Genomic DNA, 27,923 nt, shown 5'->3' with positions numbered 1-27,923 from the left:
CTACTAAACCGAGCTAAGACAGTGATGTACTTTCTTGCAACCTTTACTCACAGTGTGAGACACAGAGTGTAACACAGACAATAATAATAATATTATTACACAATGATTCCTGTACTGTGTGGAAATCCTAGTAATGTGGTGTCAATATTCACATTTAACTGTTCAGCCATCTTCATCCTGCACTTTACATTTTTAATCACAGGACAAATAAAAAACAAAATGAGACGTTTGTGTGAGGTTTGATTTATTTATTGTTCTGTTTGTGCAAGGATAAGAATTACGAAAAATCTACACACTAGAGATGATAATATTTCCTTATTCCTATCATACATTGTTATTTATACAAGTATCCAAGTATGTATATATTCATTCCAATGTACCTATGACACTTTAAAGATATACTGACCATCCTTATAAGACAGATGACAAACATCACCAACAGTAAACAAGTTCATCTAAACACCCACACGGCCTGAATGGACCGTGTGACATCTAGAGACTATGTAAGCTTCAATGATACTGATGTGCTCTATCATGTTTCTAGTACGACTTCATCGAAATGAAAACACAGAACCTACAAATGCACAGTTCCCTGTAGCTTTTATAAGCGCATTAGTCGCTTTAATTGTAGGAGAAGGTTTTACTTGTTTGTCGAGGTAACACAGCTAAAGTTTTTATACATAGAGAGATGACTATATTATGACAATATTGTGCTGTTTCTTATCTTTATTTATATTCATAAGTTACTGTCTTGGAGTGGCACGTCTACAATGTTCATGATAATCGTCTGGTTCGTCCGTATCGCTGTGGCATGGTTCTGCCACGCACAGATTTACTCTGAGATCAAGAAGTTAAGAAACAGGAAAATAGCTCTACCCAAGATAAGTTTCATTTTCTCATCGCTTGTTATCAGATTTTATGAAATGATACGTTAGTATGAGTACTAGAGCACCACTACAGGAAGCCACTGCCAGTCACAGTGGCTGTAAACTGACCAGACTGAGGCAGCACCACTAACTGTTGATTATACTGCTCTGAATTTTACCAGGCATAATTTTTTTCCACTTTTTTGTCCAAACTGTACATGTATGTGTACATATTTTGTGTTATTATAGCATATTTTAAATTATTGTAATGGCATTCAGTCTGTTACTTCCAGCTGCTCAGTGTCATGTAGCTATGAAGATTACTGCTGCCACCATTTCTGTCTCTTTATACTAACTCTCAATTGTGTTGACATGAATTTTCTTTTTCTAATCTTACACATGGAGACTTTTATACAGTCATATTTTCCTTTTAACCAGTGACCTTTAGGAGAACTGGAGTTTAAGGTAGTTTCAGTTTGGTTTCACCACAGCCTGCATTTATTGTGACATTGGGGAATAGGCTCTCTGAGAAAACGTCTCTGTCCTTATAAATGATGCCCAAGGAGCTATAGATATAATAGACATCATAGACCCCCAGTACTGACTGGAAGTCTACATGATTAGTGGTGAAATATTCCCTTAAGTGTTCCCTCATAATGGAACAGGAAACCAGACACAAGTCCAAGCTCAAAGCATCTTTGTAACCTAATATCATTTCAATAACAATGAAATGGTTCATTGTCAGATTTTAGTAAACAGAAGTATTTTCCAGTGCATCCCTTTTTTAAATCCACAATTTCAGTTCAGCCTGGTGGCTTCCTTTAAAAGAATAAAAATAAGATTTAAATCCTACAGTATTTCTGTATAATAAGTTGTTGCAAGTACATCGACTTGTCTTCCAACAATTTTGGGCAGAAACCAGCAGGAACCCTCCTATGCTAAACAGGACTAGTTGTAAATATTCAGCATACAGACCAAGTCAGAGTTTGTTTCGCTGTCACAAAGAGGTGCAGGGCCGTGATGGTAATGACTCGGTGTCCACAGTGTTCTGCATTGGAGCTACATGTTGCCTTGCTTGTCTGAGGAGGAGGAGGAGGTGGATGGTGATGGGGAGGGAGCTTTGGGAAAGATCCTGTCAGTAGGGGTGATGCCTGGGCTGCCCAGGCCAGATGAGCCTGAGCTGCTGGAGCGGTGTGGTCCCTGGCCCTGTCCAATCACAGGAGCGGGCCGGACAGGCCTGACAGGCGGAGGTCTTAGAGGTGCGCTCGGCCTGCGTGCTGAAAGAGCAGGTTTAAACGTGGTCATGGTCTCAGAGGAGGAGCTGCTGCTGCTACGTCGCTGCGCTGCATCTGGATCCCGGATCACCATGGTGTGGAGAGGGCTGCCTGTTGGATCCTGGGCTGCACCAGGATGTTTGAGAGGCTCCAACGTGTCCAGAACAACATCAGGAGCATGTTTGGCTACATTCTGCCGCTCCAGCTCCCGCAACTCATGGAGAGCTGTATTCATTGTTTTCTCTATGTCCTAACAAAAAAATAAGACTGACTTTAGAAATGGATTCAATACAACAATTAATCTGCACAGCTGACAACCACTCTCATAAAGTGCTGTCATGTAGATTGATTTAAAAAAATCTAAAATACAGGAAGTTGGATTCCCATATTGTCTCTTCTTTTGAGAACTTCTGTGTTGAACCTACTTCTGAAACTACACTTTCAAAGAAACAAGAGCTGGTTAAGTCAGTGGAGCTTCACTTATGCTGACAATACTCACCTCAGCCAGTGCTTCAGCCTCGAGAGCTTTATGATCTCCTAAACTTGCATGCCGGATGGTGCTGGGTGATGACCGTTGGGAGTGGCTCTCCACAAAGGCCTTTCGGTCGGGATGATTGATGCAGCCAGCACTGCCAAATGTGGTGAGACGTCTTTTCTCTGGACTGTCTGTGGCCCCTCTGCTAGCAGCTATTTTGTGTGGGCTGCAAGGCCGAGGCATAACCCTAGGGGGCAGATCGGAAACCCTGGTGGGGCTGTGACCGTCAGCGCCATTCCTGTGGCGTGGAACTGCAGCTCCATCTGATCGCACTCGCACCCTAGTAAAGTGACAAAAAGAAACTCCTTTTTAAATTCCTTCCCTCCCTTCCTTCCCCCCACTTGTTTTTCTAACCCTACCTTCCCAGTGCTGCTCCAAAGCGGTGCTCAGGGGTGTGTTCACAAGGAGATTGGCGTCTTGATGGAGCTCTGTCATCGTGGTGCAGTCCACTGCCAGCCTCACTCTCAGCCCTCTGCATGCTATCTGAGAATGCATCATCCCTGATGAGACACAACAGACATTTATCTCAATTAGAAGCTGCTGTCTTCAGGAAACGCTAACAGCCTTAAGCTTTAGCTTTGCGAAGGTTTACCTCTGAAAACACATCTAATAATTCTTAATAATCACATTGTAGACAAAGAAAAAACAACACAGCGAGCTGTATTCATGTTATAGACAAAATCAATCACTCATAATTAACCATTATACAAAAACCTTCTTCTTCACTTGGCTTTAATTTTGTTACCTGCTGTAACAAATTGTGATGAGGTTATCAAACAAGATGCTGAAGGACAAATTAAAGGCTGTCATTGAAGAATGATCTTGGTCTTGCCCAGTAAAAAGCAATTACAAAAAAAAAAAATCTTCCTTACAATTCCACAGCTAATTGCTGATTTGGGCCATTTGTGGCCAACTACATGCAGCTCACAGAGACAGTGAGAATTAAAAAACATGTATGCATACATAAATAAAATGTAACATTAATAATGATGAAGCACAAAATTGCTCTGTTTTGCCCTGTAGCAGGTCCAGGTCCTAGTCAGGATCACTTTTACTTACATGTCTTGCACCACAATGTACTGATGAGGGATCAGTCCATCCACTCCATTATGGCGGCCCTCCCACCAATCCTCAGAGGCTCGCAGGTAGAGTAACAGAGAAGCTCCCTTCTTGAAAGAAAGCTCTCTTGGACTTCGGCCCACATAGTCAAACTTCGCTATGGCCTCAATCTGCTCCAACTCTGCAAAATAAATAGAATCAAATGCAAGTAAGTAAGTAAGTAAGGGTATCTTATAGCTACTGTCTTCACAGTGGACTGATCGTGTTTGGTGATTCACCTTCATCACTAGTGTTCGGCCCGGTACCATTGTCGACCTCATCAAGAGCTCCTGGCTCACTGTGGGGACTTTCACTAAATGAATAAATATAAAGTCAAACTGCAAAATGCATTCCTGATTGTATATTTGTCCCTCATCTCATAGTTTAAACTTTAAATCTGTCTTAACAGTCTTTGGGACATATTAATGTAATTTTAAGGTAAACGTGAAAAAAGTGGTCATATGGACATGTGGCCCCATTGGTTGCTGTATACATCATCATTAAATGACATGAATATGTTCTAAAAGCCATTTTTTATTTTTATCACCTTGGCATGTACTCACCAATACTCTTCTCCTCCAGTCATGCACTTTTCATACACAGGTCCCTCCAACTCACGCTGGGTTGGGAAGATGGCCTCATGGTGAATGATAATGGTCTTAATAACCTCATTAACATGCGCTTGGCAGGCCACTGGGTCCTGGTCATCTGGTATAGGCATCAACGTGGGGCCAAAGCAAATGGCCAGGTTGTAGGGGTCCATCATGTTCTCATCACTGTACTGAGAAAGACTGGAAAGACACAAGCAGGACTGTAAGTGTGACTATTTTAACAATGCACACTTGAAATTGGCGGTGACAGGACTTACTGATTTAAAAATGCAAACAGGTATCTCATGACTATGATCACAGGCCGCTGAAGAGTCACGATTATCTGCTGCAGGTAATGGGCTCTTTCTGCACCTGAGTCAAGCTCTAAAAAAAGCAAAGAATAAGTGAAACACTTGCAAAAAGCAAGCAAGCATTTTTAGATGTTTTCCTGGAATATGACTCACTGGTAGTGGATATGAGGTCGAGGAAACGCTCTTTAGGGAACAACGGATTTTCAAGGCCCCTGAAGTACAGCTTAAGAACGCCTGCCACGGAGTTGATGTCATGATCTGCCTGATCATCCACCAGTGGATCCTCACCTACATACATAAGATACATGCTCATTCACCACTACCAGTATTCATCTAACATGGAAATAAAGCCATTTTTAAATGTTAGTTTGAAGCTAGGAGTGCAATTACACTTCATCATTTATTTTAATTCAAAGATGCTGATCTCACGTTATGTATTATGAATCTAAAATGGTTTACATTTGATCCATTAAGTAACATGTGACATGCAGGCTCTTTATTTGCACTTTAGAGACCCATGGGAGAGACTGTGGCTTTTGAGGTGGACAAAACACAATTTAAAATCAATCAAGAGAAAAAAGCCAGGCACAATGGGACTAACCTCTTTCAAATGCATTTTTAATATCGTTGACTTCGACCTGGGAGCCTGGAACCCGAAACATACCTTGCTGCTGAAGACCTATGGACAGACAAGAGCCCTTAGTGTAAAATACAAAAAAAGTGTATAGCTACAAATGGATGCACCCGACCACACCAAACATCATCATATCATTCATACAGAATTTTAATGTACATTCCTAAGACTCTAAACCACGGCATCATCCTTCATCCTCATATTACAGTGGCAAGAAAAAGTATGTGAACCAATAAACTGGTGAATTTCTATAGTCTTTGAAATCACTTTGTATCCCTTCCCAGCTTTATGTAAATAAATAATAATAAATTATTGATCATAGATCCTCTAAAAGCTCCTTTCAAAGAGGCATGGCTCACATAAGTGTTTTCTTCTTGTTCTGGTGCAAACTGAAAAAGTTTAAGTGGTTTTTGTCAGTCGAAGTAGCTCTAGTCCACACCTACAAAATAATTTTCTTCCAGGTATGCTAATACCTGACTACACATAGCTTTTGATGCCATTATTCCAAGAATTCAAAAATGTTTCCACTAGCACCATGAGGTTTTTATGGTTGTTCTCAATAAAGAAATGTTTTTGTGTTATTATTTCAGGCACATCATATTTGTTAATACTCTTGACTTTGATGAAGATCAGATCATGTTTTATGTCAAATGAATGCAAAAAAAACAACAAAACAAAAACAACATGAAAGAGGGGGAGACAACAACCTACCATACAGATTGATGTATCGAATGCAACTTTCAACCACCACAGGTATAGGCTGCCCTGAATCCTACAGCGCAAAAAAAATCGAATGATTATCATCTCCTGTACACATCGCTACACAAGAACAGTCATGCCAGCAGAGTGTTGCCATCAGAAGCTTACAGAGTCAGTCCCTGCCTCTTAATTTATTTATCTTCACAGCACTGTAAAACATTAGTTAGTTAGTCATTAAATGATTATTAAATTACAAGGTTTTATAGTGGGGAACGAAAATGTGCAGAACAAATTTGTGTTAGAACTGCACTGCCGTACTGTACAGACCAGGAAACAATTGCTGGTTCACACATTGATCACTGAAATAACTTGAAACTGACAAAAGTAATAATAAATAACAATTTAATAAAAATGTACTCAAATCACACATTGCACCTGCATTGCAAAAATGATGGCACCCTTAACTAAATATTTTGTTGCACAACCTTTTGAGGCAATCGCTGCAATCAAGCGATTTCTGTAGCTCTTAATGTGACTTCTGTGCCTGTCGACAGGTATTTTGGCCAAATCCTCGCAACAAAACTGCTTCAGCCGTCTCAGGTTTGAAGGATTCCTTCTTCAAACTGCATGTTTCAGCTCTTTCCAGAGATCACAGTTCAATAGGATTTAGATCAGGTCTCATAGAAAGCCACATCAGAATAATCCAATGATTTCTGATTCTAAGGCCAAGTTTTGATTAACATGTGCAACTGTAGTAACAGGAACATCAAGCTGGAGATGGTCTTACAGCCTTTACCTTTAACATGTTCGTCTATACATTTCTTTCTTATTTCCTGAGACAACCCTCTCTTTAGCTTTCTGTGGGAGCCATAATTTAAAAGCAGTGTCTGATGTTCATGAGCTAATTTTTAATAAATTCTTATTTACTAAGTTTTTATTTATTATTGCTTTTTTCAAGTTATTTCAGGGACCAATGCAGGTTTTGCTTTTTTTAATAAAAGGGTGCCAACAATTCTTTTCAGGTTTGCATATGTTGTTACAACTACAATATTTTCACACATCAGGACAGAAACATGTTTAGCATATTGAACGCGGTGTGATGAGCCAGACAGTGTACCTGACTCCTGGCACGGACATTCCGTCTTCCCCTGGGCAGAGAGCAGTAAGGCACGTAGACAGAGGAAGAGAGGCAACAACAACCACAACAGGTTAGTGAGAGAGACAGATCTTACAAAGAGAGAAAAAGAGGCCTGGACTGAGAGAATAGCCTAAGCATCAGTGCCTTGTGGGGTGTGAGACATGAGGATGTGGCTGGAGGGGGAGTGTGTGGGAGGGAGGGAGCTAACCGAGTGGCTACATAAGGCATTTTTCCCTCCACAAAGGAGAACTGTCTGAGCAAGAATACTAAATTCAAGGCTGAATTGTAGTTAATCTGTGCATTACTGCACCCGGTTTACCTAGTGAAGTGGCTGGTGAGTGTATCTCCACTGCAGATGGTGCACACAATACCTGCTCCTCTTTGATTAAGCAATATAGTAAATGTGGCCACATGTTTATTTGCATAGTCTAACATGGCTGGTACCAGGACAACTGACTTGTAAAGCCAAATTTATTTACTGTCAGGAGTCATGGGCTCACAGGAGTAAGAACGTTAAATGAACCCTTGCACTGATGTGGTGCTTTTAAATCAAAACATATTTGATTGGTTTTCACTTGCCCCCGTGAAGACAAGGCATTGAGCAAGAAGAGAGTCAGTGCATGAGTGAGCCGACGTTTGGGTAAAAGAGTGTTCAAAGGTAAGAGAGCCCTGAAGGACCGCTAGCGAGACAGCTGAGCTCATGGAGAGACAAAAGGCACAGATGGGCTAATACCTGAATGAAGGCCTCCATATTGCCGTTAAACAGCTTACTGTTAAAAATGGAGCGAGGTCTAGACTTCCACATTCTCTGGGGTTTAGGGGGAAGAACGGGGGGCCTGGGGAGATGGTGGGGGGTGTATGGTTGGTACATGGTAAATATGAATAATGATGCAATTGGCATAAATGACCTTTACAAATGAAAATATACTTTCTAGAAAATAAGCATATTTGCTTTCTTGCACAGAGTAAGATGTAAAGAAATACAGTTTAAAGTTTTAATCCGTACCAAGCACTAAATGCATGTTACAGTGATTCTAGCTGTTCCTGGGTTTTCAGGCTTTTAGTGTCAAACCATGAGAGTTTTAATAATCTCCTAATGTAACTGTCTGCAAGAAAGGAAATAAGCATATTCCCAAAATGTCAATTTAATTAAAATGACCCTTACTGTAAACTGAACTGCTGCAGCAAACTCATTATAATAACTATAAAAGATTATCACATATAGTGTACAACACAATTTAAGATACAAGTGTATTTAATGAAGTGTACCATAGATACAAATAGATAACGCCAGCCGTGTTGGTATTTCTTCAGTTTTTACTTGTTGATGTTTTTTTTTTACTAAAACAACAGAAGGCCATTATCTTCTCATTGGCATCTCATTTTTTAGTCTTAACATATTTTTATTGAGTATAGCTAGGAAGAACAACTATGAGCACCACCCTCTCTAAATGGGATTCAATCTGCTGTTCAGTAAATTAAAAAAAGTCAAGACTACATTCCTATTCCCACACCATGATCTCATTTCTGCCACATCACAGGAGGGATTTTACACACCATCGCCTACTTTTTTCACCTTCTTGTCACCGAACATCTTACCTTGTTGTTCCATATTCAGCTCTCTCCCCTATAAGGAAAAACAGCAGACAAAGAGACTGAATTAGAACATGTTGGTTTTATAATTGCAGAAGTTAACGGCACGGTTGAGTGCTGGCTGACTATACAAGGCTGGCAGATGGAGACGGAAAGGGGTGTTATGAGAAAATGTGCATCTATTCAGACAGGCTCAATGGGGTGAGCGCCATGGTTGCATTTGACTCACTGCCAGGCAGCGGTCATTCAGTGGTCGCCCTAGAAACAGCACAAGAGCCCCAGAAGGGGACGGCCTGTCTACAAAGTGAAAATGTATCCAGGGGCAACGAGAGAGGAAGGTTGTGGGAGCTGATTTGTACAGTGTTATGATTTCATGATATGTGCACCTAATTTGCACACACATCTCACTGTATGCAAATAAATTAAGACCTCACTTTGATCAGTCAGTAAGATTGTTCTCACTGAATCAAAAATCTGCTTCCAGCACAATCCGACTTTATGTCAAACACACATGATTCACCCTACTGTACACACTTGGAGTCTGAAATGGGATAATGACATGGAGCATGCACATTTTTATTCAGTCTGTAGCCAGGGTTAATGCATATTAAACATGAAGAATATAGGTCATATGTATGGCAAGAATGTTCTTCTGCTGCCTGATCGTTGGTGATAAGTACAACTTGAGCAAATAGAGCTTTGCGTCTTTGTGGTCTAAAGTTTAAATGATTTAGTTACACTTTTGAACACCCACAGAAGTGAATTAAGTTCATGAGCTATTTTTAAAAATATGGAGGGAAGTACAGATAGAACCGAAGCAGAAACAAAATCTTCTATTGTTAGTTTTTTACCCACTAAACTAAATAAGACGCTACTGTCACGACAGTCTCACCTTCCCCTAGTGTCTGTTTTAGGAGGTCATGCTTGGCCTGCAGTTTGATAATGAGATTGCTGCCATTCAGGTACTCCTTGTATTTCTGCAGATGAAAACAGACACATGAGAAACGGTGACAGCGTTATTTGAAGTTAAACTGTGCTCTGTGCTGCAGTGACTTTGCCTGAGAACTCACAGTGAAGTAGAAGCCCTCAGTCTCTTGCTGATTGGCTCGCCTCTTAGCGATGTTCGCCTTGCTCATGTAGGAGTCAGAGGAAGCCGACTTGACCGACTCTGTGGATTGGCTGTGCTGGAAGGCCTCTGAAACATCAAAGTCTTCCACAGTGAGCATGTCCTGCAGGGTTTGCATGGTGGCGTCAAGAGTCTTCCTCACCTGCCACACAAAGCACACAAAAAAATATTTAATCATGCTATAATAATGTTTATACTATCCATAAGTAAATATCTATCTGTGGTACGCAGTAGAACTATAACATGAAGTTAGGTGATGAAGTGCATCCTCTCAGTGTCACAAACGAACTGCATGGTGTAAGCAACCCAACAGTCTAAGAATAACACTCCAGGCCATTTGCACAGCAGTTGATTGACAAACCATTGTAATTAGCTTTTTAACATGATGGATCATGACACGAAAGATTAACTCTGTTCCTTCCCTGTAAGGCAGACGGGACGGAAGTGTGCATTTCCATATTCATCACAGACACGCACTGACAAACACTGGTAACCTTTAAAACAGGCCTTTATGAGTCACGGTGGCCTCGGTGACTGGAGGCCAGCAGGCCAGGGAACATGCTGTGGTGGCCAGAGACCGGATGAAAGATGACCCCGCAGCTCAATGGGAGATCAAAGATTAATATATATCAATACAGGGCGACAGTCCTGAAGAGCAGTTGTTTGATGTTATATGTTAGTGTGACAGGAGGGAGGGTGTTGGCTGTTTCCCCCGTTTGTAGTTGATATAACCAGCTGCTGTACTATTAAAACCTTTACATATGGATCATAAAAAGTAAATCTATAAAAACTTTATGCGTGTTGCTTTGTTACACAATATTCTAAATAGAGAGCAGCAGATATGCATCTTTAAGACACTTTCCTGTTCTGCTACATGTGGTTGCACATCATTGATTGCATGATAAGGCATTCATTTCCTGGCAGAGTACTTCACAAAAATCTATCGACGGGCAATGACTCTGCATGTTTACATTTCACCTCTGACTATTATGTGCACACCATGTAACACCGACATTCATATTCGAACTAATTTACTCTCTTTCTCATGTTCATTTCTTTGTTTTCTTCGGAGGAGGCAGCAGCAGCAGAAGATAGTTGTGGCTTTTTTGTTTATTTCTTTATCTTGACGCGCCACACGCCTTTCGCACTGTACAGTTGGACGAGCTCTGTGTTTTCTCACAGCAGTTGGCCACAATGACCACCTCTCATGTATTTTACATTGCCTTGAGGGAAAAAGAGCAGAGATGCTATTTTGCACGGCCACATACTTAATGAGTGCGGCTGTTGTTTAGCTGATAATCTTCTAACAAAATAACTCATAAGTTGCGATTTACAAACTCAGCTACCAATGGCAGAAACCCTGCTTCAGAGCATGTGAATGGCTGGAGACTAAACATTACGTAAGAACCAAATTAGTAAAATTATTAATATATTATATTTGTATTTTTTATCTCAGTATATTTAGCCATCTGTTCCTGTCTTGGCAGAAAAGGACAGTACTGTGAAGAGCACATTTGCAGTGAGGTTGCTTCATTTGAAATTAAATGCTGACACTGGCCAATTTCAGTTCTTTTGAGAATTATGCACACAGTAAACACACAGAACCTCTCACCTCTTCATTTTCTATCTTCAGCGTGGCCAGGCGAGACTGCAGCTGGTGGTAGCGCATCAAGAGCTCTGTCTGGACAGGCTGCTGTGCACTCACCTGACACACCTGGGATAAAGAGAAGAAAGGGAACTTTGCCATGAGGATTTACCGTAGAGAACAACAAACATGGCTATTAAAGAACTAAGACCTACAAACAAAGCACGTTCACATGTGCCATTCTTCCTCAGTGACTCACCTCGTCGCCCATGTGTGGCTGATAGTCAAAGCGTGCTGGAGGACAGAAGATCTGGCTGTGTGTGTCCATAAATTTCAGCTTGTCTCCTCTGATGTCCATGGCATCTACTGCTCCCTCTATTAGGTCCAAACCTTCATGTCGGGAAGTCTCTAGACTATATTCTGCAGACAAGTAGGTTCTCATGGTCCGTGCCAGGCTTGCATGATAACCTAAATCACAACACTGAGGACAAGGAGCAAACAAACAGCAATTAAAAAAGATTTTAAAAGCCTACTACAGAAGCTGCAAAGCACTGTAGTAACTTACATCTATCATGTCGGAGACATCGTGGATGTAGTATTTGGCCACCAGGGCATTGGTGGCTGCCAGATTGAGAAGATAATCATTGCGAGCTTTTGTGCATTTCAGTTTGTTTTCAAAGTACTTGGCTTGTCTCTAGGGAGAAGGAGGAAGCGAGAGTCCCATCAAAGCAGGATGTTAAATGGATCCCTATAAGTACTCAAAGAATGCATTACTTCATTAAACCAATTTTATCTACATTTTCCACTTTAAGAGCTAGTGCTTTATTTGTACTCCAGTGTGTCTACAGTGTCTACAGTGTAAAGTACACACACTACAGTACAACATGTCATGTGCAGACACATATCCACCAGGACAGACCTTCTCCTTCATTTTCTCCATCTTCTTTACAGAGCTTCGTCGCTGCGGGCGTTCGTCATGACCATAACGCAGCAAGCTGGCGCTTACGTCATTGGCCTTGCCAATATGCTTCTCTTCCTGTTTCTCTGCCTCCTTGAGCTTGCTCTCAGCACTGAGGCTCTCAGTGTGGTACATGTGGTACGTCTTCATCACCTGTGAGAATACAACGTCAAACTCCAATCAATATCAAATGCATCACGCTTAAAACTTTCTTTAACGTGCTTCTTGAAGTGTCCAATATTATCAGAGTGTCCCTGCTCTTTTATACACTATTATACAAAAGCTAATTTGGTCATCACTTGTATTGCAACTGTTCTTTCAGGCTTGTTTAAATACAGACAACCTAAAGCACAGCCCTCATAGCATGAGCTTAAAGTTCGTACAGAGGGCAAGTGTAGGGTTTGTGAAAATCGACGCCTTTTTGAGGTCAAGCGTAAAGCGTGAAATTATTTATTGTAATAATTTTACAGCTGTGGTTAGAACTTAAAAGCATTTCTTGTTTTTTTGACAGTGAAGTGAAACCGACAAGTTCAAATGATCAACTAAAAGAGTGTAAATGTTTTCATGTCCTAAGCATATGTTACACATAAACTCCTGCACCTCCAGAATATTTTTGTGAGTGCAGTTTACTCCTCAGGCTCATGGGAGCATCACTTTTTGATTGACATTTCCTGACTGAGCCGAAGGCGTTGTGCAGGGTGCGCCTGTCTGATGTGAGTGTTCTGTTTGTCTGTCTTCAACAAAGAACTTTAGTAGGTTAAAAAATATCCTATCCCTGTAAAACAAGTACCGTATGTTTTACTACAAGCCAGCTGTATAACTGCTCTAGTCTCATTCTTATTCAAATTGAATTTTTAACAAATTCGACTGAGACTCAAGTTCCAGTTGTTATTAAAGAACTCACATGCAATTCTTTACCCAGAAACACTGAATCAACAGCAATATTAAGCATCCATTCCTCCATCACTCACGCTCAGGTTCTGGTTTCCTAGCAACCAGGACTGAAACGGACGTGCAAAGGACAGTGAGATCGATCAGCAGGGAAGGAAGAAGGTTACACGGTGACAATACGCAACCCTCTCTGCTACTCTTGAAACAAGAAACTCCTGGATTTCCACAAACCGCCGACAGCAGATCGATAGCAGAGGCCGGCGGGCTGGCTGAAGTGAGTACAGCTGATCCAAACCTTCATTTACATGTAACACATGGCTGATAATGTAGACAAATTATACCATTTTCACTTCCACTATATAACTTCATCTACTCCCATATCTAAATAGAATACTTTGATTCCTTATGCTACTTGTGTGGTAGCTACAGACAGACATTTAATAATGCATGAATTGGAGAGAGGAAAAATCAATGTCAGTAGGGCACTAAAGTGCTGTATAAGGTTACATGTGAGAATATCTCTCATGTATTTCTGTTTTGTACTCATTTGTATTTTTAGCACATTCCCTTGTCTTTAACATTTTAGACTAAACTCGTCTTAGCACTGAGCTGCTCTAATTTTGTCTTCACTCTCATCTTTCATTAAGAAAAAATGAAATCAAAGCTTCAAATAATTTCTCATAACATTAAGACCCAGACTGTTAAACCGTGTGCAATTATAGCCTTAGATTATGATCAATTTTACAGCCTTCATATATACATAAATATATAAGTCTTCACCTTGCTCAAAATACCTGTTGAACTACAGCTGCTTATATCACTGAGCAGTACAACTGAGAAAGACGTGCTCCGGTGTGGTTGTAATATTGTGACCCACATACAGCAGGTTTTCTTTAACCAAACAACGAGGCATCGCCAATGAACGCAGCTGTTTTCTAGTCTGTTTTAGTGCTTAGTATGACAGAACATACATCCATCGACAGAGTGACATCTGTCACCTTCACACATTACATGTAACAGTAACCTAAACTATTACAGCAGCTCCTGTTTGCTGTGAGCAGAGAGCACCTCTGCAGCACAGACTGCTGAGTCCGCTTGAAGCACAGCCAGGGGCAAGAACGTTCTCCCCTTCATACAAGAAATTCACAGCAAGAGAAAGAATGCAAATTTTTCCCTTTTGTGACCTTAGGTGAAGGAAAAATGACCTGCTACATGCTGCACTGCTGATTAGGCATATCTGCTGTGTGCAGTGTCAGGCCAGCTGCTTCACAGGTTACACAGGTTCAGATCTGAAAAAAGTTCTGCTTTAGACCTTATGAGCCATGATAAGCTAACAGGGGTGGACAGCACAACAGCTTGGTTTAAACACTGAGAAAGGCAATAATATTTAACTCACTGTGTAGAGCTCATTAGTGACTTTCACTAATTCCTCATGCATCTGCACCCCAATGTCTTTGCTCTGAAAAAGAAAAACAGACAGACGGTTTTATAAATGACAATAAAAGTGCATTTAGAGGATAAATAAAGGCATGCATTCAAACATCTGAGAATAAGGATTAGGGTATTAAATAGAACTGTCTTCCTACAAATAAAAACTGGAAGGCTACGTGGCAGTGATTTCTTGTGTGTGAGGGATGTCAGCAGGCGTTAAAATGCTGTGATTACTCTGCAACAGAAAAGATCTAATACAATGCCCAAAGTGCACAAGCAGACAAAAATAGAACAGTGCAGTAACTGCAGAACATTTCCCAAGAAGCAGAGTCACAGTTTCAGCTCAGTTACGGAGCCTAAGAGCCTATGATGAATTGGACATGTCCCATGACAGGGCTTACGGCCCAAGAGGAGGAATGGGGCCAGTGGAGAGTGGCTCTGGAAATCCTGTTGAGGGGATATGGAGTGATGCTTACGCCAATCAATCTTGTTTGTTGCCACCTCTCAGGGACCACTTGTCAAAGCAGCAACTTTGCCTTTTCACACGACAAGAATTGAAACTCAATAGTAAAAAGAGAAGAGCTTCTGCACTCACTTTATTTTAAAACCTTACACAGCTGAGCACAAACACTGACGTATCGGCATCATTCACCAGATCTCACCTCCAGTTTTCTGCCTAACCAATGTTCTTTTGCATAAAATGGCAAAGTAATGGTCACACCTTTTAATAGAGCATGTCTAATCATTCGGGCGAGGGGTTTTAATATACATTGAAATTGATCTAATATTATATGCTTCTGTTGGTGTACGCACAAGAAACTATTGTAGTTTAAACCTCAGCTCATTCAGTACATTTACACTTTGCCTGTTATGACTCATTCGTCTTCCCAAATGTGAGACTGCAGCTAAACCAGGATGCTGCAGTATAAAAGAATCACTGGTTTTGCAAACTTTGTCACAATTTGAGCTGAACCTCATTCAGCTCAAGACGATTTTTCTGCAGGCAATTATTTAGTCCTCCTCTTTGTGCTGGCCGCAAGTCATCCAATTCTCATCACGACTCCCTTCGTGACAGTGCAGATCCCCCTAGAGGGCATAAATTACTGAACACTCTTTCTACTGTCAAACAATACTGATCTAAGATTCCCAAAGCAGAGTGTTCATTACAGCCCCTGAATCAGAGGCACTCTGCTACTCTCACGTGTGCCATACATTAACCATTATATAATATACATACTAACATATTCTATGTTGTTAAATTAAAATAAAACATATGTTAAATCTTATTTAAATTGTGTTTGTTGATGTGGCATTAATATCCCTTGGAGCATCAGCTGATTTCAGCGGCTGTGTGCCTTAGTAGCAGTCAGGGTCACATGTCCTCGTCCATTTAATCAAGATTCTGACCTTTTTGAAAAGTCTGATGACATCCTCGCCCACGTGGGCCATACGGACAATGACGTTGTTGTTGTAGATGTCGCTGAGAGTGGCATGGTCTCTGCTCTCCCTCCTGGTCTGATCCAAAACCAAATACCAGCAGTTCACAGTGGACAGGAGATTTTGGTCCTTTCTGAAACAGCCAATGAAGGATCATCTGTTTATTGTTGCTATTTGACATCACTGCATTAGGGTCATAATTTCACAAAGACAAAAACATTGATAGGATATAAGTGATCATAGAGTACAGACAATATAGTATAATCACTGACCATTTACTATGCACACTTGTAGATAATTTACATATAAAGGTTTTTCTAATGTTTCTAATGCCTCCTCACTTGTGTAAATATGGAGTTAAATAAAAAATGAAACCTTGTAAAAGTAGAATTCATGGCAGAGCAGCTGTATTGAATTACACTACATTGTATAGATGTAGTGATTGTATATCGAGTGTATATTGCCCATGCATGTAAGTAAGAGGGAGAAAAAATGTAATAATCCTGTGTGAACAAGAAAAAAAGAATTACTGCCATTACTGTAAGTCTAAAGTCCTAAACATACCAACTCACGTATCGCTGATTCAACTCTTATTGAGACATTTGGTGGATACAATGTGTGGGAACTTAAACATGAGGCAGGATGAATTCTATCAGCTGTACCAGCTCCGAGGTTTTACATATTAGCGAGCAAGAGTTCATCGCAACTGGGTAAGAAAACAGCAAAAAAAAAAAAAAAAGAAATAAGACAGCTCACACACACACACACACACACACACACACACACACACACACACAGAAGACATGCTGACTGCACTTGTATCCTGATCCAGGGAGCATGTGAGTTCATTTATCCTCACACCAAAGACTTCTTCCTGTCTTCTCCTGTCTTTAGAGAACATTTTATTCTTAATTCTAGCCTCCAACAATTGTGGCTACAACACAAAGCGCTGTGTTATATTATTTTATACACAGCCTGCTTAAAACTGTGTGAAACCATGGTTTGCTGTGGTTTAAGAGCTTCCCCTTCAAACAGTGGTGAAAAGAGACGAGTGCAGTCAGAACGAATGATTTCAACACTCTGCATGTCTTTGCTGACAGGGAAAAGGACGTTCAAAAGGCATCTAGATAGCCATCTCTGCTGATTTGCACCCACAGAGCCTTTTATCAAATCACACAAGCAATCAGAAGCTACTGTATCGAGTGAGAAATAGACTGCTTTAGTTTGTAGAGTAAAGCTGCACTTATTTCTTTCATTTAAAACTTAATTTTGTAACGCGTCCCGACTGAATAACATTTTGTTCCTTGTGATTTGTAAATATAACGTCTATGGCTGCCTGTTCCTTCTTATTTTGACAAGAAATCAATGCACGCTATGATCATGGCTGCCAGAACAGAACAGGACACCACCAGCAGCAGCATCCTGACCTCGGGTTGCAAATTCAAGAGAGATGCATTTGAACAAGCATGACTGATGATGTGATTCACTGATTGTGATGCGGCCTACATCATAATCAGATAGCTACCAGTGACTTCTACCTACATGCACTATACTGTATGTCTTATAGTATCAGCAAAAGCTGGTTTTATAAGATGCGCACAGTGATACTAGTAGTATCTAGTAGTCTTTACACACTTAAAATGTAAAGCTAATGGTAGTCTAGTGTTATATTCTATTAAATATCCCACAGTTCTCATGATTCCTCCTAGAATTATACATATCCTTGAAATTGAATGTACACATCGAATTAAAACACTTTACTGTTAAGATGCAGCATCCTCTAATGTTATATATAAAATAATGTCTAATAAGTCGTTCTAAAAGATGGAAACTTGTCTAAAAATGATGAAAAGCTGATCCACAGAAGCATCTTAGTTTGTAGCTAATGTCAGAAATGTTAGTTATTTTTGACTCTAATCTCAGTTTTGAAGAATATATTAAAAGTCTACCTGGCTTGTTTCCTGTCAACTGATTTAACATCTTTGATCATTTGTACCCTCTGAGAATCGTATTCATGCTTTATTTTTCTAGTTTGATGAGAATAATGGTTGTTGTTCTGGCCTGGTGTTGCACACTCATGGTAGTTCCAGCATCATTGAAATGGTGACTTACTACTACTTCCTAATATTTCTTCTAGCTGAAAAACTCCAGATGACGTCATCTGGAGAAGTTTAGCAATTTAGATGATGTCACCTGGAGGAATTTTCGTATGTCGTGTTCATGCTATGAGAAACCAGATGACATCATCTGAGTGGGAAAACGCCAGCTGATGTCATCTGGAGAAGTTTTCAGCTGAAGAAATATTTAGAAGTAGCAGAGATATTATTAGGCAGAGAGCAGCTTAATTCTATTTATAAAAACGTACTCTACAACTAGAACCATAGGAAGCAAGTTGAAAATGTGTGCAGCCCGTCTTTATCTAAAACTGTTTCAGGAGTAAAAACATATCCAGATCATTCATATGTGCACATTATCTGTAGCTGTGTTGAACGCTGCATTTGTATTTTACATTCTTAGAAATTAATGTTGCTTTCCTCTTCATACTTGTTGGATTATTGATGATGCTTCATGCTTAGAGCTAAGTGAATGACTTCAACTGTCGGGATGAATGATGCATGTACTGTATCAGTGGTTGGTTAAAAGAGTTACACTCATGTCGCGATTAAGACAAACTAAAGTTCTGGGCATCAGAACCGTATTTCAGTTTACCCTTTCATCCCTCAACATTTTGATTTTATAAAAAAAGATGAACAAGCTATGTGCAGGCCAGTCTTTGAAGCAGAGCAAGTGCTTGATCCTGGTATGCTAAGAACCTGCTGTAAAGCCCCGACTGTTGGCTGTTCTTGAATAAGGAAGAGACTGTAGTATTTAGGAGATAAGGAGCTGTTCATGAAAGATGACAGGAAGAGGTGTTCTACCTGACAGCTTTCAAACATATCATCATAAATATGAATGCAACACTCCGTTGAGCTAAAGTGAAGACAACACAAACACATCTATTAACTAATGTACAGCATGTTGGATAAAAATGGTCTTTTCATAAGGTACACAGCGTCGTGTTCTCTTGTAATCACATTTTTGCTGCAGTCACTTTATTACTGCAGTTTGAAGATGTTCCCTGACAATTTCCTGCCAGCTTGTTTATTAGATCTGACACCAGAAATGAAAATCTGAAAGGCTTGTAGATAAAAAACGAAAGGCACCAAGGTTTTTCTGTAAAAAAAAAAAAAAAAGAGAGAGAAAAATTAAACGGAAAAAGAGAGTGCAGTGCCAGCTCTGACTGTCAAGAAGAGAAGACAGGATGGGATTATTAATGATTTAAACTTAGCCGGTTCATTGTCGTGTGCAAGTCTGTAATACTGTACAATATATTATATATTATACATAATCTAGACTCTGACAGACCAATATAATGATGCCCATTTAATGTGACGTGGGAGAATCTGGGACAGTGGGGTCAGGACAGAAGTCATGCAATGTGAGTCTCTTGCAGGGGTCTTCCTTTCAGGGAACGCTCCATTTATCAATGTCCCAGTGACTGGAGCTCTCCGCCGTGTCCAGTTGGACAGAGAGAATTTAAAAGAGATGGAAAAAACCTCTCCTGAATAAACCAATGTGTTTGTTACACATCACTGGCCCGACCAGTTTTCATGAAAGGGTGTGCGGTCACTGTCTGTACTGCAATACTACAAATGGTACTAGTTTGATTTCCTGCACTGCTAATTCTGTACTACTATAGTATAGAGTATTAGAGAAGAATATATTGTACAAATTGATAATGTGACACACTGATATAAACTCACAGTCTATATGCTTTTCAAAGGATTAAATATAATTTAATAATCAATTATCTTTAATGCACTAATTTCACTAATTGTCTGAGTCGTACAGACAAAATGTATTATATGATGTATTATTGATCTGTATGAGATTAGTACAAATGCGTACACTTATTCATTGATCTTACAGCCATAATTGGTCCATTCCTCAGCTGAAGAGAAGCGTCTTATGCTCAGGTTTTTTACTAAACATGCTCTGAATGATTTCTTTTCATTACCATGCTGAACAACAGATTCAATTCCTCAACATGCTGTGGGGTATTTTTGTTTCATGACCACAAATCTCCCTTACACAAACACCTAAAAGAATTCAGCCTGAGAAAATTGGTCCCCATTGTTTTGTTCCTTAGACTCATAACTGAAGCTCTGATTTATTTCCTGTGCCCATTGAGAAAATATAAGTACTTGGGTAGGAGTCTGGCATGAAGTTGTTTGAGAATGGAAATGAAATGACACACACAGAGAAAAGACAGGAGGGGGGTGGATAAAGAGTCTGACCTAGTTGGGAGAAACACTGCAGCCCGAGGCCACAAGCTTCCTTCACCCTGGCTTCGTTTCAGGTCAGTTTGTCTGCTTTTATGCCCCCTCTCCTTTCTGTTTAATATCCCTCCTCTCTTGTCCTTTGTCTCTTTATCCATGTCTGAGTTTTTGTCCAGTGATCAGTATGAAAGATGTAGCAGCTGTTTAATCAATCAAACACATTCCATACAGATGTTACCGCATCTTAGCAGGCAGACAGCGGCGAGACTCACTTGAAGTGCTGGTGCTCTCTTGAGGTGCGGATCTTGGCAGAGTAACGCTCAGCCAGTTTGTCCAGGCCTCTGGAGTACTCCAGCTGGAGTTCGGCTTTTCGACGGAAGAACTCCTGCAGGTCCTGCAGCAGCTGCAGTCGGGACTCAGACTGCTGCTCCAGACAACGGAACTGCTCCACCAGCTGGTTACGAATCTCTGCATATCAAAAAGAAAGACCACCTTTAAACACAAATACAGCCTCTATGGGAGAGGGCCTGCATGCTGGGCACCACTTTCGCCTGACAAACAGTGCTACAGGCCATCTTTTATCCCACAGTCTTTCAGCAGTGGCTCAAGCAAGACACGTTATATTCAGGACACAGCCAGAACAAGTAGTAATGAAAGAACAAAGTCATCATAATAGGATAAAAATGCATGCCAAAGTGCATTTGTCTGCTGTCTGTATCTGTGTGTGTGAGTAGTGGTAGTAGTAGGAGGGAGGAGGTGTGGGGGTGTCTAAATGCTGGGGTGGCACACGTGCGTATGACATGCATGTCTGATGATTGCAGCAGACAGCATGGAAAATAAAAAATAGGTCATCTTCTCAAAAAGCATTGTGCTGAGCAGGCCTTCACAGAAGTTTGTCTTGAAAAGACAAATTGCAGGCATTCTTTCAATTACAAGACTGCTGTGGTTTTCTGCTTGTGAGGTTTTGAAATTCATTGCTCTTATTCATCGTCTGAGAATGAGGAGAAATTACAAGTTTTGATCAACATTTTGAAATTTGGTGGATTTTTTTTAATAGACGTTTTTTTGGTACGTACAGCATGCTCCTACTCTTCAAGTTAGTTTAGTCTAGGTTATCTATCTAGGTTTGTCAAAATGACCACAAACATATAAATACAGACCCCCTCCTACTGTAGCAGCCTGTTCGGAAACACAGTTGGGATTTCAGGTGATAAAAAACATCCAGTGATGTACGTATAACTTTTATGTTCTTACATTAACACCGAAAAGCAAAAGTGATCCCATTTTATTACATCCATATATTGTTTATTGCAAGCCTGTCATAAATCCTGTGGTTAAATGACTGCTGAATGTGTGTCTCCAGACAGAACCTGAGTACTAACAGTGGCTGACATGGTTGAAATTATTTTCTAATATATATAACAAGATATGGCACAAGCCAGAAATAAAATAATGTTACAAGTAACTCTTATAACACTTGGTTTTGTTAATTTATAACTATAGCTTAGTGGACATCAGCAGTTTGGACAACAGAAATGCGTAGCTGGAGAACACATAAAAATGATTTATTCATGCTTAAAGTCAGTAAATCCCATAAACTCCCAGAGAACAAATGAAATCGGTGAACACAACCTTGGATTACGTATACGCATACATACATGCAGATGTGAATGTGGGGGGCTAAACAAAGCTTCTCTTTCTGTAAGACAATAAGAAGCAGTTGAGCAACATTAAGATGGCTGCAGATTCCATTATGACAGATGGTTTCAACCATGCATATGATTGGTGTGCACTGAAAAGAACTTTGTATAAAAAAAAATTATCAATGGAAAAGATGGCCCAGTGAGAGAAAGGCCCTTTTGTTCACTTCTAAATGCTGTTTCTGTACCAAGAATAAAGAAATTTCAGAAATGTCTCTCCCCATCGTCTGCTGGATTGTGAGTGAAAATGTGAATGAAAGAGCAAGAATGAGAAAGACAGAGTAAATATGTGGTCCCTTGCTGCTGAGAGATGTACCCCTCGTGGTCCCCATAGTTGCCCAGTTGCCTGGTTACGTGCCTCTGGAGGTATCTCGGTGAAAGCAGGCCAGTTCCCTGTTCTGACAGTTGCTGCAGTCAGTCTGCTTAGCATAATGGGGAAGGACAAGTGCAACTTTCTCTGCTTCGAAACACTCAATAAACAGCCTGCGGTGATGAACAAGGCAGCAGTCGAGATCAAAACAGAAATGAATGTCGCTACGATGTATGTCTGTGCTGAAATACATCACTTGAACAACACCATTTGTTGGCCTGTGTGATTTTTATTTTTCTTAATCACACCAGGACAGCATGAGCAGAGCAGACACTATAATGAGCCTTTCTAAATTGATTTAAGTGCATAATTCTATCAGCAAGGCATCAAATAGACTCGCGCTATTTGCATTCACTCTCCGGTGAGCATGCTATTTTTAGAATTTAAACTGTTACTAGGGACTGTGCAATACTGCACTACATTCAATGAATGATTCAAGCCTTTGCAACGTAATGCATAATTACGAGGAAGCTGGCAAGGAGTTCAAGTGCAGCAAGAAGTAAGCCTCAAAAGCAAAATGCTGTCTCTTTTTTTTTTTTAAATCTTATTGATTACAGAAGAGGAAAGGTTTTCTTAAATGAATGCAGTGAGTCACGTGCCACACCAGGTTCTCTGCTTGGGAACAGTGTGTAACCAAATTCACTAAAATGTTCCACACCCAAAGATTTTCGGATGTTTCACTAATAGTGCTTTACCCAATTGTAGTGTTCATATTCCTTCTACAAGTACGATTAACTCTCTGGTATGTTCTGATGAGTTTAACAATAATTTCCATGATAAATTAATTGCTTCCACAGACTTCAAGAGCAACAGTCGAGGAAGGCAAAACGACGAGAAGAGTTTCCGTCTGTCTGGTTGTCTGGAGGTTTACTATTTACCTGCATGAGCTCAACAGTTTGAGGCCTCAACCTCCTCTTTTCCCCGCCAGATTCAATACCCCGTGTCATCAAACACAGTATGGCTTTAGTGGCTACACGCCTCGATCTTCGACGTGTGCTGTAAATGTTGAGGGTGAACTGGGGGACTCGGTTGCTGTTGCCTTGCAGGGTTGCCAGTTAAAACAGACCCCTGTATCGCTGCAGCAGAGAGCACCGACTATCACGCAGTGAGGAGTCATTGTCACCACAGCAGCCTTTTTCAGAGCAGCCTAGCACAGCTACTACATGGCCAGTAGCTGTCTCTGGGGCTGTGTCTGCAGTTAGCCATGCGTGGCTGGTCACATGTTGTCTAACCCAGACTGACACGTTGACATAATTTGGTACAAATCAGGGCTGTGTTCTGTGAACACTTGTCTACTGAATGCAGTAATGGCTATAGTACGCCTTTACAGTCTATTTGCTTGAGTTCCCATTTCTCCCTCTCTTTCACCACAGAAATATTACTAACAAGAAAAAGGCATCACAATTTGTGGAACCACAGGACAGGAAAATCTAGGATGTAGAGGTCAGAACTCCAAGGCGTTGTTTTCTCTTTAAACCTATAACGCTTCTCTGTGACTATGCATCTGTCAGCATAGCAATACAGTGTCTCATACATGTTTCCATGACAAAGACAACACAGGTATTGTTTCACTGTCATAATGACACCCTGAAATTTCAAGACGGTATCACTCTGAGCATTCTTTCATTATGATGAATACAGACGGAGGGGTGTGTCTACGTGCTCTTCACAAAACACATACCTGCGGTGCCTGTCTGAGTGCCTATAGTATGATCCTATGTTACATTCACACTGTCAATAACTGAGTATAAGATAACAACAACAGAATATAAAGCTTTCCACATGATTAAATGATATCATGTATTGGGGATGTTCACAGTAAGTTTTTTTTGTATTCTGTATTGTTTCCTTAGCATAAACAGATTATACAGTAAATGTGCTACATTACAGCAACTGGTCCAAAAGGCTCCAAACGGAGCCAATGACATTAGAGAAAATGTGGCCTGCAGCTAGAAGTACAATATGATGTGAACAGGGACATCCCCTTATGTTGGTATCTTATAGCTTTGGGATCAGCAGAAAGCTTAGAGATACCTCAGGCTGGCTAACTATGTGAAAACATAAAAACAAAAAACCTGTGCTACCAAGGAAGTCAAATTCTATTTTGATCATAAACAAAACAAATGACTAAATGATGAGTTAGTAAAACAGTATCAAGTATTAGCCATCGGTGACTCAGGTGGTGTGGCATGTGATAATGCAGAAACCAAACACACATCAGTCCACGAATAATCAGTTCAAACATGACCGGGGTGCCACTGTTCAAATGTGGTATTTCGAAAAGTGCTGCAAAGTGCATTAGGTTTGTGCCTGATTGAACTGCTGTGCAGTCAGCAAGTCAGCATTATTGGAGGCTTGTGTCAGTGTCAGAATAAAGCCCCCACAGCCTCAAACTGATCTAAGACCAGTTTGTAAATAAGCTTAAGATGTCAGCTTAAAAGCTTTTTCTGAAACTGAGATGAGAGACTGAGCTGTGATGGCTCTCTCACAGCTACAAAGCTGCTCTGAAAACCAGAGTTGGAGAGAGAGCGTGAAATAAAGGGACGAAGAGAGGGACAGGGTAAGTAAAACAAACCTGCGTCTGCCCATGTTAATCATAATTTTCATTTCAGACACATACTGATGGTCTTTGTTCATTTGTGAAACCACTGTTTTGGCAGTAAAATTATAACTTTATTTAATAATTAATTAAAATAAATGTTTTTCAAGACTTAAGGTATGTTAACTATAGTTTCATATTTAGTTAACAGATATGTTAACTAACAGATATGAATCTCATCAACTCTTGGCAAGAAAGCAAATAGGGAAACTTAAAATAAAGTTACCTCATGGCAAAATCCTAATTGCAGCTCTTGCCTGTGAGATTCTGCATAATTAGCATTTCAGTTGCAGCACATGTAAGACGTGTACAACAAGTTTTCTCTGCTAGATGGAAAACTGGAATGTCCAGTTTAAGTTTTACTTAGTTTCCCCAAAATTCAACTCTATTCTTTTAGTGTTCATGTTATTCATGCCAGTTTCAAGTTATGCTGTGGTTGTTTGAAGCTGAATGGTGAACAGACGAAGTGACTGGATCATGTCACAGTTTTAGGATAATATGAATTTACATTATATAAAACCTAAAACTGCACCCTGTGACATTTAATGGCCATGAAAGAGACACAGTACCACGTGGCCGAGTAGCACTGATGAGATGAGCAACTTAAAAGTGTTAAGAAATATGAATTTGACTTTTTCCTCAGTTTCATAAATTCAATTTTTTCAATGTTAAACTGATTTTGAATTAAAAATGTCAAATTCTAGTGTTCCAGTTTGTGTACATGGAGCCATGTCTTATCCTAGTTATAGGGCTGTATCTAATCCTCAGCTGGAAAAAGAAAATGCTGAAGTGAACAATTCTTTAACTATCACAATAGCTAGTTATCATTCTATCATGGAGTAATAAATTAATAGACTAACGTCTTGCTTTATGTGGTTAAAAAATAATAATTTGTTGTGGGAAGAAGCCCAAACACAGTCAGCATGAAGCCAGAGAGATTTATAGAGAGCAAAACGACAGCTATGAGTTGGTGATGCACAAAATGTTAGAGTCGACAGTGCATGAGGTTGTCACCTAAAGCCTGTGAAGAAAACCCACCCATATACATTCTTGTCATGTCTGTTCCCATACATACAGCGTCAGTGGCTCGTTACTCCCTTCCCTCTCTGGGTGGCTTATCCAGTCACATATTTAGCGGCAGACAGTAAAACCCTTTCATGGTTCATAATTCATACAGACAGCATACATTATGTATGGACTTTCTGAACTGTTTGCTGTGTGACCTTCTCAGGCATTCCCACATCCTCCTGCTGATATTACACTGACGTCCTGAAGTGTCAGGGAAAAGCTCACTCACACAACAAGCCTTTTTGAAATCATCACAATAAGAACCAAGTGTTAATCGTATGCAGATGTCTCCGGGTAACTTGCTTGACTACATGAGATGCTTGACCTCCAGTCTACTGGAAAAAAAAAAGAAATCGTCCAAGGTGAATTGGCACATTCCCCTGATGGGTGTGCAGTCTGCACTTTGAAACAAATGATGGAGCTCCAGTGGCTGACACGGCCACAGATGCAGGGCTAGGCATTGTTGCAGCTCTGAGGTTAGAGCACACAGTCATCTGCCTTACAAAGAAAACCAGTCTAACCAAGTTACATCCTAATGCTTGTATTACTGCATGCATGCAACGACAATAACAAGTCCATCCTTCACGGCACAATGGCATGAATTTGTGGGACATTTTCCTAAAGAGATGTGTCATCTCCAGCCATACAGTCTGTCCCACCCCACATCACTGCACACTAAAAGCCAATGAAGCTGGCGGTAAAGTTACGCAATAGTGCACTGACAAGCTGAATAACAATACGATCAGGCCTGCACGTTACCAACCTTTCACTTGTGTCTCATATTCAGCAATAATCTCTTTGTCCTTCTTGACTTTCGCCTGAGATGACATTTTTGGGGGAGAACGGGTTGTGCAATCCTCGGGGAGGATTCAGCGTCTCAGTTGCCACAATGCAGCGTCCGCAGTCCTCTCCCGATAGTTGGGCAACAATCAGAGGCGATTCATCGCACGCTTGCTGCAACTTGAGGGATCAAACAGCACTTGAGTCTCTGCGATGTTGCTGCTTTTGCGATCCAGGCGACGACGAGCTAAAAGTGCCTGATGATCTCCGTCCCTGAACGCACCTCTTCACCCGCGCTCCTCAGTGGATCGGAAAACAGTTCACGTTTGATGTGCATGTCAAAAGCCTGGAGTGAGCTGAGGAGGGAAGGAGGGAACAGCCACGGCTGCCTCTGCGATAATAGCACCGAGCTGCTTCTGCAAAACACTGTCCAGCCTGCCCTTTTTCTCTCTCCCCCCCCCTCTCCCTCTCTGCAAGTTCAGTGCTGCTGCAGAAAAGGCTGAATGGATGTGAAAGTCAGTCTCCTCCCCCAACCCCCTCTATTCTTCACCACTTCCCATGGATCATTTAAGATTCCTCTCAGTGAACTGATATGGAAACCAAAGCCAATGACAGATATGTTGCTAACAGCAATAATAATATGAATCCAGATCTTATAGCTCAATCATCAGAAGGTGAAACTGAATCTAGTTGCCAGCTGATAGTTGGTAGTTTAGGTTGATTGAAGGGATTAACACAATTAAGCAATCTCTGTCACCCATCACATTTAGCAAGTTGTGTATCTGTAGTAATTAACAATAAGGTTGTGAACATAGCCATAACCTATGTCTATAATAACACTTGTAAATGAATCGCCCCTTTAACGAACTCCATCATTTGTAATGTGTAGGATCCTTATCTCCTTCAATTATGAGACTGTAT

At 40.5% G+C, this 27,923-nt stretch overlaps 1 protein-coding gene across 2 annotated transcripts; it reads right to left on the bottom strand.

Annotated features, from left to right (window-relative positions):
* Positions 1–233: 233 nt before the first annotated feature.
* LOC113153555 (SLIT-ROBO Rho GTPase-activating protein 3-like) lies at positions 234–27,451 on the bottom strand. 2 transcript variants are annotated; one of them, XM_026347240.1, is made up of 22 exons: positions 26,986–27,451; positions 20,758–20,953; positions 16,137–16,299; positions 14,695–14,757; positions 12,369–12,560; positions 12,015–12,143; positions 11,709–11,930; positions 11,477–11,578; positions 9,809–10,006; positions 9,631–9,715; positions 8,745–8,772; positions 7,879–7,981; positions 6,020–6,080; positions 5,276–5,353; positions 4,828–4,962; positions 4,642–4,747; positions 4,337–4,564; positions 4,013–4,086; positions 3,735–3,915; positions 3,035–3,175; positions 2,640–2,955; positions 234–2,390 (listed from the first exon to the last, which is right to left on the bottom strand). In XM_026347240.1, the coding sequence occupies exons 1-22, from the start codon at positions 27,050–27,052 to the stop codon at positions 1,926–1,928; spliced, it is 3,333 nt and encodes a 1,110-aa protein (XP_026203025.1). In that variant the 5' UTR covers positions 27,053–27,451; the 3' UTR covers positions 234–1,925. The 2 variants fall into 2 exon arrangements, with proteins under 2 accessions (XP_026203025.1, XP_026203026.1); XM_026347241.1 differs by lacking the exon at positions 7,879–7,981 and adding an exon at positions 7,125–7,155.
* Between the last annotated feature and the right edge of the window lie 472 nt (positions 27,452–27,923).

Source organism: Anabas testudineus, chromosome 5, assembly GCF_900324465.2.
Source record: "Anabas testudineus chromosome 5, fAnaTes1.2, whole genome shotgun sequence".
In the NCBI taxonomy this organism is placed as follows: Eukaryota; Metazoa; Chordata; class Actinopteri; order Anabantiformes; family Anabantidae; genus Anabas; species Anabas testudineus.
This window is presented reverse-complemented; position numbering and strand designations above follow the sequence as displayed.

Coding starts and splice junctions, on each gene's coding strand:
- LOC113153555 (XM_026347240.1), bottom strand. CDS start 27,052: ATGTCATCTCAGGCGAAAGTCAAGAAGGACAAAGAGATTATTGCTGAA. Junction 4,748..4,827: donor CGACCTCATATCCACTACCA/GTGAGTCATATT, acceptor TGCTTTTTTTAG/AGCTTGACTCAGGTGCAGAA. Junction 3,916..4,012: donor GCCGAACACTAGTGATGAAG/GTGAATCACCAA, acceptor TTTATTTTGCAG/AGTTGGAGCAGATTGAGGCC.